The sequence below is a fragment of the Amblyomma maculatum genome, chromosome 2 (genome assembly GCF_055883805.1).
Source record: "Amblyomma maculatum isolate TAMU_Amacu chromosome 2, ASM5588380v1, whole genome shotgun sequence".
Classification (NCBI taxonomy): domain Eukaryota; kingdom Metazoa; phylum Arthropoda; class Arachnida; order Ixodida; family Ixodidae; genus Amblyomma; species Amblyomma maculatum.
This window is the reverse complement of record NC_139345.1, coordinates 25,635,646-25,647,014: the sequence shown is the minus strand read 5'-3', so window position 1 is coordinate 25,647,014 and position 11,369 is coordinate 25,635,646. Positions and strand designations below refer to the sequence as shown.

Sequence of the window (11,369 nt, the reverse complement as noted above, 5' to 3'; positions counted from 1 at the left end):
TTTTTATTTTCTGGATTTAGAAAAATAGAGGTGTACCGGGTGTACTCTGTTCCCGCCGATGTTGTTAGTTAAATAAAAAAAAAAAAGTGGCTCAAGAGTACCTTTGCTATCGAGAGAACCTTGTTGCACGCCACTAGCCGCAGGATAAAAAATTAGCTGTGGTTTCGCTTGTGGTTGAACCTTGAGAATGCCTGGAGATAAGCGAGAGCTATCTGTATGGCTACGCTTAGGTTCGACTTGAAAGTAAAGACATTGCTTTTGCACATAGTAGTTTACTCTGTGGTTTTAGCTCTATTTTCACCACTAAAGTGCAATAAGGCGGGAGGGCGGGAGGTCCGAAGCCATCCACTATGGCACCTCTTTCTCGCTGTTTTCAATCCCACCTTCGCGATGCCTCGATAGCGTAAGCCGTAAGCTACCAGCCAACATATAAAACCCCACTTTAACCCAGCCGTATGAACGTGCCTGCGTGGCCTAAGTATAACGTGAATGCAAGGGTTTTAGCAGGCTGATTGTGATATCACCCTCCCATATGAAAAGAGAGGCCCGAGTTGGTGGCTCGATCCTGCCAGACTTCAATTCTTCCTTCTTCGCTTTTCGGACAGGCACGTACTGGACTGGCACGGCGAAATGGCATGACTGTGGCCAATGCTCTCGCTACAAAACATCTTTATTTTTGTTCTGTTAGAGAAGTGGGGGCCCTCAGTGCTGCTGTCAAGGCACGGCGCGAGAGAAGCGCACTCTCCCTCGAAAGTCGGCACTGTAGCCGTGGTCTAGGAAACGTTGGTCCAGAGTCCCGTTGGCCGCCACTGCATGGCCACTGTCGCCACTAACGTTGGTCGCCACGTGGCAACAGAACAGGGAGCCATATATATTTTTGCATAACACATCGCATGTCAAAACCTTGACCCGGTCGATAGATGATGACGACAGATGATGGTGATCACCGTGATGATGATGAACTTGTGCCCATGCCCTTTGAATCGGGTGGACACTCACACAAAACTGACGGCAGCTAGCGCTCCTAGCGTCATATGTGTCATACCACCATTTTCGGTTTCGAAAGTGAAGTTTGCCGCGTACTTAGCAAATCACGTTGTGATAGTTACACGGTTGCATGCACATCCAGCATAGCCACAACGTGGCATTGACTTTTTCAGACTGGAGGTTCGAGCCAGAAGCAAACAGGTGTCACAGGTGCAGGTGGTCTTCGCCCGCCATTGCCGCTATCATGGATCCACGGTGTACACTGCTTCCTCCATGGTGTACACCATGAGCTACCAGGGTTACATACCCAGGGAGTGACAGGTCTGCGAACGTTTGGGTCTGCGAGCAGCACGCCGAGCGCGCCACCATAACAACGCTCAACGCGCGAAGTGTTTGCAAAATGGCGGACGCCGGCTTCGTTCAAAGTGTTGGAGATGTTAGAAAGGCCAAAGTCTTGGTTGTTGGTGCAGGCGGTATTGGTTGTGAGTTGCTTAAAAACCTGGTACTTTCCGGATTCTCAGACATCGAAGTGATTGACCTGGATACTATCGACGTCAGCAACCTGAATCGGCAGTTCTTATTCCGTAAGGTGCATGTCGGAAAGCCAAAAGCGCTGGTCGCCAAGGAAAGCGCCGAAAGGCTCGATCCGCATGTCAAGATCGAAGCTCGTCACGACAGCATTGTAAAGCCTGACTACGGGCTCGACTTCTTCAAGCAGTTTGACATTGTCATGAATGCTCTCGACAACCGAAGTGCGCGAAGCCATGTGAACCGCATGTGTCTGGCTGCGAAAGTGCCTCTGATTGAGAGCGGCAGCGCCGGTTACTTGGGGCAGGTGACGCCAATCTTTAAAGGAGTCACCGAGTGCTACGAGTGCCAGCCTCAACCTGCTGAAAAAACTTACCCTGGGTGCACCATTCGCAACACGCCTTCAGAGCCGATTCATTGTATCGTGTGGGCGAAGCACCTTTTCAACCAGCTTTTTGGTGAAGCAGACCCAGACGAAGACGTATCACCGGATTCAACAGATCCCGAGCTGAGGGGCGAAGTGAGCCTGGATCATATGCTAAAGCAGAGTACTGACGCCACAGGCAATGTGTGCCGTGTGTCGACGCGGCTTTGGGCTACAGAGTGCGGCTACGACCCAGAGAAGTTGTTCAACAAGCTGTTCGGCGATGACATTCGGTACCTCTTGCAGATGGAAAAGTTGTGGTCGCGCCGGAAGCCCCCTACGCCTTTGCACTGGAGAAATTTGCCGGACGCGGCGGCTTGCAGTAGTGCCGATGCGGCTGCTACCCCCGGCATGATCGATCATCGCCTCTGGGACCTTGATCAGTGCCGTCAGGCCTTTAGTGCCTCCGTGGAAAAGCTGAAGGAACGCTCTCTAGAACTTGGTGAAGGCGACCACTTATTGTGGGACAAAGACAACGATGAGTGCATGAATTTTGTAACCGCTTGTGCCAACCTGCGTGCACATTGCTTTGGCATTCCTCAGACCAGCAAATTCGATGTAAAGGCAATGGCAGGCAACATCATTCCTGCTATAGCAACAACCAATGCCATCATAGCAGGCATTATTGTGCTGCAGGCTTTCAAGATGCTGCGAGGAAAGCTGGAAGAGTGCAGAGCAAACTGCAAGCAGGTCTACTTGGTGAAACAGCCTTCACCTACTAAAAAGCTAATTATTCCCGCCCTGCTTCTCGAGCCAAACCCAAAGTGCTACACATGTTCCTCAAAGGCAGAACTCTATGTCAGTCTCAACACAAAGCAAATGACAGTTGGCATTTTTGAGGACAAGGTGCTGAAGGAGCAAATTAAAATGGCAGCACCTGATGTTGAGCTAGATGATGGTAAAGGAACTATTCTCATTTCAAGTGAAGAAGGTGAAACAGACTCCAACCGCAGCATGCATTTGGGTAGTCTTAGTGTAACCCACGGCTCTAGACTTCGCTGCGATGATTTTTTGCAAAACTTCCAGGTCACAGTTAACATTGTCCATGATGAAAATAAGGATGCTGCAGGATTTGAAATTGTTGGTGATGTCTCACAGCAGGGGCCAGACGCTGCCATAACGGATAGCAACCACTATGAGAAAGACGAGAGCAAAAACAGGTGTGGCTCTGATGATGCTAGTGATGAGGATGACTTACTTATCATTGAAGACAACGATTTTGATCAAGTTGAAAATGGCAGAGAGAGCCTGAAACGCAAGCTCACAGATGACGATGACAGCATAGAAGCCAAAAGGGCCTGTGTTGTGATTGACTGATAGGAGTCGCTATGGGTTTACTGATATTAGAGTTCACAAGCATTATCTTTTTTTAACTAAATATGTGTCAGTCTGTTGCACATTTCATTTTGCAAATGTCCTGGAGACTCTTTGCCATGATTTGGGGATGTTAATGTGCTGGTGTGTGACATCAAAGAATCATTCGTAAATAAATCCCCATCATTGTGTTTGACATACATTCTGCTTGTTGCTGTACCTTATTTCTTGCAGTATCCTGTCTGTCATGGCAACAGAGGTACCTTATTCAACTCAACTTGTGAGCGAACTGAAACACCACTTCATACTAGCTTCTGGGGAGTGCTGTGATAATGACCTTCCACAATGAAACAGTTCTTTGTGAGTGGCATTTATTGAACTGCTTAGTGCAGCACATGCTATGCAGTGTTATGCTTGGCAACAGCCTTTTTTGGAAATGAGAAAGCTACAGGCACTGAAGTATCTGTAGCTGTATCACTGCCAGTAGTTCAACAGCAGGCCGACTGCGTGGCACATTGCTCATTACATGGTTTCCTCACTCAGTCCATGACTTTATGGATGGTTAAGGTTGAACACTCTAAATCATGCAGTGGTGGTGCATGCCACCTAGTTGTAGACAGCAATATATTTTGTATTTGCTCTTGCCTTTGATTTTAGCCACCAGTCAAATAACCTTTCAATGGTTATTTCTACCCATGTCTGATCTCCCTCCAGTGTCCTTAAACCCCATTTCCTTAGAACTGTAGGTTTGGAACCCTTCAGCCGATTCTTCTTCTCCACACACACTGCATAGCGTGTGTTGGCAATTTGCTCAGTACATCTTGGCCTGCAATACTTCTGTCCTAGCCCCGAACAAGAATGAACTGCCCCTATAGTTATCATAGATGCCTTCTTTGGCTATTCCCTGCTTGAATGTTTTGAAAGTTTCCAGTTCTGATTTGGCCTGCATTTGCCTTTCACAACCTCCTCTCTAGTTCTTTCACCTTTTTCTTAACAGATCATTCCTAATCTGTCTCCCTAATGCAGTCCATATATTTGCCTGCCATTTTTCTAGTTTGCTCTCTCCATTTTAGGTCAACATTCATCATGTACAGGTAGCTGAAAAATTTCTTAGCCTACTGTTTTTCTTTTTTTTCCTCAATTGCTGCTCAAATTGTCTCTTGCTGCAAGCGTCCTTGTCCTCGAATGGTGACCATCACAAGTAACCTTGTAACCTCGATTTGTGCTCCCAAAGCAAGCCTATCTATCCCACTCTGCTTAAATTCTTCCCATGCTCAAACCCCTGGTCCCATACACAGGATCGCATTGGCGAAAGTTGGACTAAGAACCATATTCCGTTTCAGAATTCCTAATACCACTTCACACCTATTGTAATTCCACAGCATAGCATTTTTCATGGCAGCTGTGTTCCCGCTACTAGTCACATATTTTTGCTGCAATAGCTGGCACCATCTGCGGAAACTTTTTGCAACTGGACATTCATAAGCAATTCATTTAATCAAACATTTTTTGCTGCAACTTCCCAACCTTGAAAATGTGCAGTTATACAGAAATATTGTTATAGTATGTCTTCATTACATATTACCAATAAACTGCCCTTTAAGAGGAAACTGCAGAGACCAGGGTTCATACAGACACCGTAAGAAAAAATTCCAAGGACTTTCACAGCAATTCTAGATGATCTTGAAGGTCCTACTATGGAGCTATATATGAGAACTGTGCAGCAGATGAGAATTTGCACAAAAACGCATTATTTTTATTCCACACAACAAAAGAATGGTAAGGGTTCAACCATGGCTTGGGCCTAGTGGTACGAGTGAAAGCTTATAAGCATAGTTTTGCTGTAGTATCTGCCTACCTCTCTGTGGACACCTGTTGGTCAAAGCCATTCGCACTGAGTAGTGCAGCCTATGCCCTAAAATTAGGGGGACACTCAAGCTTTGCCTTAAGAGTAGACACAGTAGTGCCTTTAACACTGCTTTTTCATTATGCAAAATTCTTTTGTATACATCAGCATACAATTAATGGCATACAATTTGAAATCCAGTACCTATGTTATCAGTCCTATCGCAAGCTAGTCTCCATGTTGACTAGCCAAATGGGAAGCGAAATGGTACGATACCACTAGGAACACGGCACAAAGAATGGTTCTAATTATGATACGAAATCATGCATATTTTTCTGGGATGTTGCATGTTTGGAGTGATGCCAAGTTTTTCCCCCCCCCGACTATATACAGGGTACAGCGACAGCGATAGCTTTTCAGTACAAGCTCAGTATGCTCTTGCATCTGCCAAAGCTGAACTTTGAATATGCTTTTAAGCTAAATCCTTGTTCAACAGATTCCAGACCATGGCTTAGCAGAAGCAATTACTTTACAGTTTTCCACAGCTCTGTTAAAGCTGTTCTTGTACAGGTTCATGATAGACAACACAAACTGAATGCAAGAAGCAGACAAGACATGATCATTGCAAGTACAGGGTCTCACTGTTGGTCAGTCTACCTGCAGCACTGCGTACTAACACCATAAGATCTGCTACTCATCTGGCCTGCAGCAAGTCTTTTCTTTCTTCATTTTCATGTGGTTTTTTAAACAATACTCACTCACTGAAGCAAGCTCAAACTATATGCAGCTTGGTTTGCATTTCACTCGATGCAGATTTGTAGCGTGAGCCATGCAATCTATAACCGCACTTAGAAATTTACTTTTCGAGGCAGTCTCTCGCAAAGTGGCATAACTGCATCCACATGCAGAAAACTACACTAATGTTTAGCGAACTTATATGAAGTCAAATGTCAACATGTGTAGTGCAGCACTTTAAATGGCTCTGGCCGGTACCAAGATTGTCAGAACAGTCAAAACAAGCAATGGCTTCAACCTGGCCAGCCATCTAACACGAGTCCACATTCATACTGAAAATTTTTCAGCCAACAGGCATAAATATAGGGGTCAAGAAAACAATTTTTCTTATTCACAAAAATTATATTTTTTCTGTAAATTGTAATTAAAGAAGCAAAGTTTTTCACGGACTTTCAAGAATTAAAAAAATGCCAAGCACTTTCAAGAGCTTTGAAAATAAGATAATCAAATTCAAGGGTTTTCAAGGGCTTCAAGGATCTGCATGAGCGAGGGCCTGTACTTTGCTGTGTAGGAAGGCACGTCTTGCAGCTTTGGCTCCATTCTCAAGAAAAATTGCTGTGGAGTGCAGCAGTTACAAGCAATGTCGCTAAACCCCTTATTTTGGTATACAGGTATTCATGGAAAACCAGTCACAGCCTCATCTATAAACGTTTTGTAGAAACATCAGATGCATCTATGCTTTATGCAAAAACATGTTCCTGTTTTACTCTTCATTTGCACATGCAAAAGCCTCGGTAATGTCAGCATTTGCGCTACAGTAAAAGCAAACATTTAACTGAACACACGTGCTTCTGACCAAAGGAGGCTATGTTCTGACATAAAGAGCCAAACTTAGCTTTAGCCTTATATAATGATTTCAGGCTGAAACATCATTCCTATTGACCATTAATTGTAAGGAATGCAGATGGCACCAAATAATAAGAATACATCTTTATTTTACAGACAAATACAGTCACAGGAACAAGAAAAAAAAAAGGGGGAAATCAAACAGCAGCTCATGTTTCATTAAATGCACTGCTTGTCCTATGCTCTTTGGCTTAGCCATATTTGTACACATGCAATAGATATGTTTAGATCATTCATAATGACAGCATAACCTTCATTCTTTGCTTTTGGTTTATTGGAAACAACTTCCAAAATATCACGTGAAATATGAGTCCTTTCCTGACACACAGCTCTTCACAAGGAAAGTTCTGCATCATCTCCTTGCCAGCAATACACATTCAAATTTAATATGTACCAGACCACAATGAATTTTACACTATATGCAACATCTCCACTGCTTGCCGCACACTTTTTGCACTTTGTTATAAAGTTTTAAAACAAACATTTACTGCTGTAAGCTTTGTTTTCATTACTTCATTGAAAACTGCATCACATATGTAGCAAAACATAGAAATGATTGGTATCTGCTGAAGGCACATATGACCTGTGCTGCATGACCACAACTTGCCACAAGGTACAGACACTGAAATAAGAAATGTGCAGAAAAGAAAAAAAAAAAGTTTGTTTCGTGTGGCCCATACCCTCTGACAATGCTTTTATAAAAAAAAGTACATGGTTTTGTACACTGCACAACATGTATCTACAGCCTGTTCTAATCCCTTCAAAAAAGGAAGACTGAAAAAAAAAAAAAAAATGTTTCTGCCTGCATATCAGCTCTAAATGAGCATATCTTCTGCATAGGGAAGTAGCCTCAGATTGTTCGGCAAGAAGCACAAAGCAGATGTGCACATAAAAAATTTCAAGCACTGCCATACAAAAGCTTTGGCACTTGTAAAACTTATCACGCTCACCAAAGCACAACTTTAGTATGTCTAAGCTTAGCTCCATTTCATCATTTTTGCACATATTTCAGCACAGGAAAATGTTTCACTTAGATTAATTTCCAAGACCAGTCATGTCTCGAAATTTCCCATTTCCACCTTGAAACTACTTCAATAAAGACAGACTATAGAGGGTAGCTTCTTTTTTTTGCAGTCGGTGCAGTTAGCTGTACAAAACCCTATGTAGTCACTATACATAGGGTTTTGTACAGCTAACTGCACCGACTGCAAAAAAAGAAGCTACCCTCTTCTTGATGCAGATGACTGTCCTCAGTATTTCTTAATGCATAATGATAGTATGCCTGTCTGTAACAATAGCTTGGAAGCCCTGTCCACATTTGAGGTGAGCACTTCCTGTATTCTAAAGGCAAAAAATCAAGAAAGCAACTGTGTCACACGAACCAACCTGTTACACTAGCACAAAACTGTATCAAGCATATTTTCTTTTATCACGTTCATGAACAAGGCACCAACGACATTTCTACATGCATCTTGCCTACTACTCACAATCATATTGGCAAACCAGTAGAAATTGTCAGCACAACTTGTAATTCTCCATCCACTATGAAATTACACGAGCCGTATAAAAAACTACACAGCTAACCGCACAACATTCCCAATAAAGTAAACATCTGGTAATTTATCCTCAATAGCAAAAGAATGTATAAAAACGTTATTCGTAATGTGCGTAATACTAGCATTTGTCTCTCTGTGGCCTTTTTAGAGATCAAGAACATCTGCATTAACCTTTACTCAACGTTGGGGAAGCTTTAGCCATGCTTAGGCCCATAACATTGTTTTTTCAAGAAGAGTATGTAGCTTAAGGGGTGCAGATTACATAAGGCAACAACTACTCCCCAACTCCTCCACTTTCAGGGTTTAGCCTAGCCTGCATCATTATTGAAGAGGCTGCTTCAATATTCTGACATGCACCAATTCTTTGGATAAACACACATCATAACGACCTCACACATAATTTCTAGCTGCATGCTAACCTTGGACTCATTACCTCATGTAGCAGATTAAATCATTGCAGATACAAGTCCTTACATTACGGCCCCATGATTTTTCAGACAAAACTGCAAGGCTAAATCAGACATCACTGGTGCCTGAAACTACCACCAGCACAGAAAATAAAGAAAAGTGAACTTTGGTTTTGCAAACAAATGCCTGGCTGTATGCACGTTAGGAGCGTATTCCATAAAATTTAAAATATATGTGTATTTACAAACATGTTTACAAAAGTCAGTGATACTTTTTCTATGTATGCCCAAAACAATGACAGAAACAAGGAGCTGTAACATAATGCCGACAGTATAACTGCTCAATACAGAAGCGACACTGGGTAAACTATGACAAAAAAAAACAAAGGGCACCATGAGATGGCTAGAATGCATGACACAAGACATCACTGAAGAGATAAAGCCCTGCTAGTATTGACATCCTAAACTGCATACATAGCTTTGGCATACATAGCTTTGAAATCATGCTCCAGATTGCCAAAAACATAAAACTCTTTGTTACGTACATTGCAAAACTAGTTTCTGCATTTAAATAGAGTGTTGTGTCTCTTACTAGCCTCTTGTTTCTTTCTTGTCACACTGCTTTCACAGTTCTTTCTCAATGGATAGGCATATATCTTAAGGTCACAGGAACTGAGTGCTTTCGCTGGCAAGTATCAAAGTGTCATTCTGTGTAATGCCCTTAAATGACGTTTATAAAACTGAGGCTGCCCCATTTCCTTGGTTGCTTTTTCAGTAGCTCTGATCAGGAAGGCCAGCTGGAAGACATCCACAATGGCAATGCTGGCACTTCCATCATTTCTGGGCCTTGAAGCCATACATAGAGTGGTACTGGGAGAAGCAGTTTCGCTCTTTGTTTATGCACAGAACTGCCTTGCACTGGTGACACTGATGAGTTGACCGCCGCTGAAGTTTCATCATGCTGCACATGACACAGCGCCTCTTGGTACAAGGCTCAGGATAGTGCTCCGAACTCCAGGCCCACCACTCACTGCTGCTGCTGCTCCTCTGGTCACAAGTGTCTGAAACTGGACAGTGAGAGCTCCATCAGCCACAGCCACAAAATAGCATAGAATAAGGCAACCAGGCATAAGGGGGGCAGCAGGCTTTTGCAAATTATGGAAGAGCCACAAATACATTTGACATGCATATGGACTAAAAAATGTGATCAGGAAATCTGACAAAGTAGATTAACAGCAACCTCTCAGTTAGGAGGAGGGCATGATATGAATCAAAAGCTACCTTAAGACATCAATGTCAAACTTTGTCAATTACTTCACGCAAAAGAATTTTCTTTTGTTCTCTATTTCTAGACTGACCATCATCTAGAAATATGAGGTTTCATACTTTGCAAATCTCGAATCAATTGCATTTTACATGTGCCTTCCTTATTTTGCATACTGCCTACTTTTTACACACAAATGTATGCTCTATCTAGCTACAGAAGCCTCAAATGTTAACCCTTTGCAGCATGGCATCTATGATTGTGCCCATGTTTTTTTCAAGGCATATAGCGCCATTTTCACGAAGTCAGTAACATTGGCTACATTCAATATTCTCACTGAACAGAATGGTAAGGCGATTTCCTGCCAAAAAAGTGGATTGGCTGTCAAAAAAAAAGAAATAAAGACTCATCGTGAAGTAATAAGGTACGCCTAGGAAGTTGCTATAACATTTTCTTCTCTCACATGGTGGGATGAGCATAGATTTTTTAAAAATAGGGCTAAAATTCTGTGAGTGCATGCAGAAGAGCACGTGCCATGCACAACTATAAGTTCTTTAGCTATTCCTATTATTTTTGTGAAATAAGAGGTTAAAAGTACATATCCATAAATTTTCCCATTTTTCTTAATTAGTAGAACATAACGCATGTCTGAAAGGGTTAAAGCAATATTACTGAATTGCAGCTTGAAGGTTTTAACCGGTCATAACTATGGTCAACTTTTACATGGTTATGCCTCAACCACAGCGCGGTCCTCTTTGAAAGATAACTTGCAATGGAACTTTATTTTAAGCAGTGTAGGTACTTGTAAGCCTCTGTTTCAAGTTTTTTAAGCCTTCCAACAGCTTATAAATGTACAGGTGGGAGCAATATGAAAAGGAACACTGAAAATACATGCAATTGATGTTTATCCTACAAATGCAAGCAAGAAGCATTTTTACTTTTCACATGAGCACTTCTCTGCCAGCCACCTGACTCCTTTAATGCCCTCAGAGGTTTGATGCAAGAGTAAAAATGAATTCGGTTTTTGAGCGAGAATAACGTGTTCCCTTCTATACTGCACACACCAGCTTGCAATTCCTGCACTCAGTAGCTCGATTTGCAAAGCCTAGCAGCAAAAGTATGTTCTAATTACTGCATATAACACCAAAGAAATGAATGATTTGCACATATATTGCATGCATGTTAGCCACAGGCAAGCTAGAATGGTGATAACATTAAAAATTGGTTTTTCAATGCTAAACCACAAAGTAGTAACCATTTAAAATGCTCACCAAACATGACAAAAAGCAGACCAAAAATTTAAACACATGCCTGAATGGCCTGCATGCCATGACCTCATAAATGAAACCATGGTGTTTGCAAATAAGTTAACACTAATATATTCCTATGTTGATGCAAAAAT

At 42.3% G+C, this 11,369-nt stretch overlaps 2 protein-coding genes across 6 annotated transcripts in view; one reads left to right on the top strand and one right to left on the bottom strand.

Annotated features, from left to right (window-relative positions):
* LOC146198174 (uncharacterized) overlaps positions 1-11,369 on the bottom strand; it is a 212,916-nt gene that overhangs the window by 16,851 nt on the left and 184,696 nt on the right. Inside the window, exon 5 of one of the 5 annotated variants that reach the window (XM_084593550.1) lies at positions 9,523-9,770. The exons of 3 other annotated variants lie outside the window; for them this stretch is intronic. In XM_084593550.1, the coding sequence (XP_084449676.1) occupies positions 9,538-9,770 (233 nt within the window). In that variant the 3' untranslated portion in view covers positions 9,523-9,537. Of the gene's footprint in view, positions 1-9,522; positions 9,771-11,369 lie in introns of those variants that run through there. One more of the 5 variants, XM_084593545.1, reaches the window with a different exon arrangement.
* LOC146198177 (SUMO-activating enzyme subunit 2-like) lies at positions 1,096-3,452 on the top strand. Its single transcript, XM_084593531.1, has one exon. The coding sequence runs from the start codon at positions 1,388-1,390 to the stop codon at positions 3,254-3,256; it is 1,869 nt and encodes a 622-aa protein (XP_084449657.1). The 5' UTR covers positions 1,096-1,387; the 3' UTR covers positions 3,257-3,452.

What these genes read in the sequence shown, in the direction of transcription:
- LOC146198177 (XM_084593531.1), top strand. Translation starts at nt 1,388, where the DNA reads ATGGCGGACGCCGGCTTCGTTCAAAGTGTTGGAGATGTTAGAAAGGCC.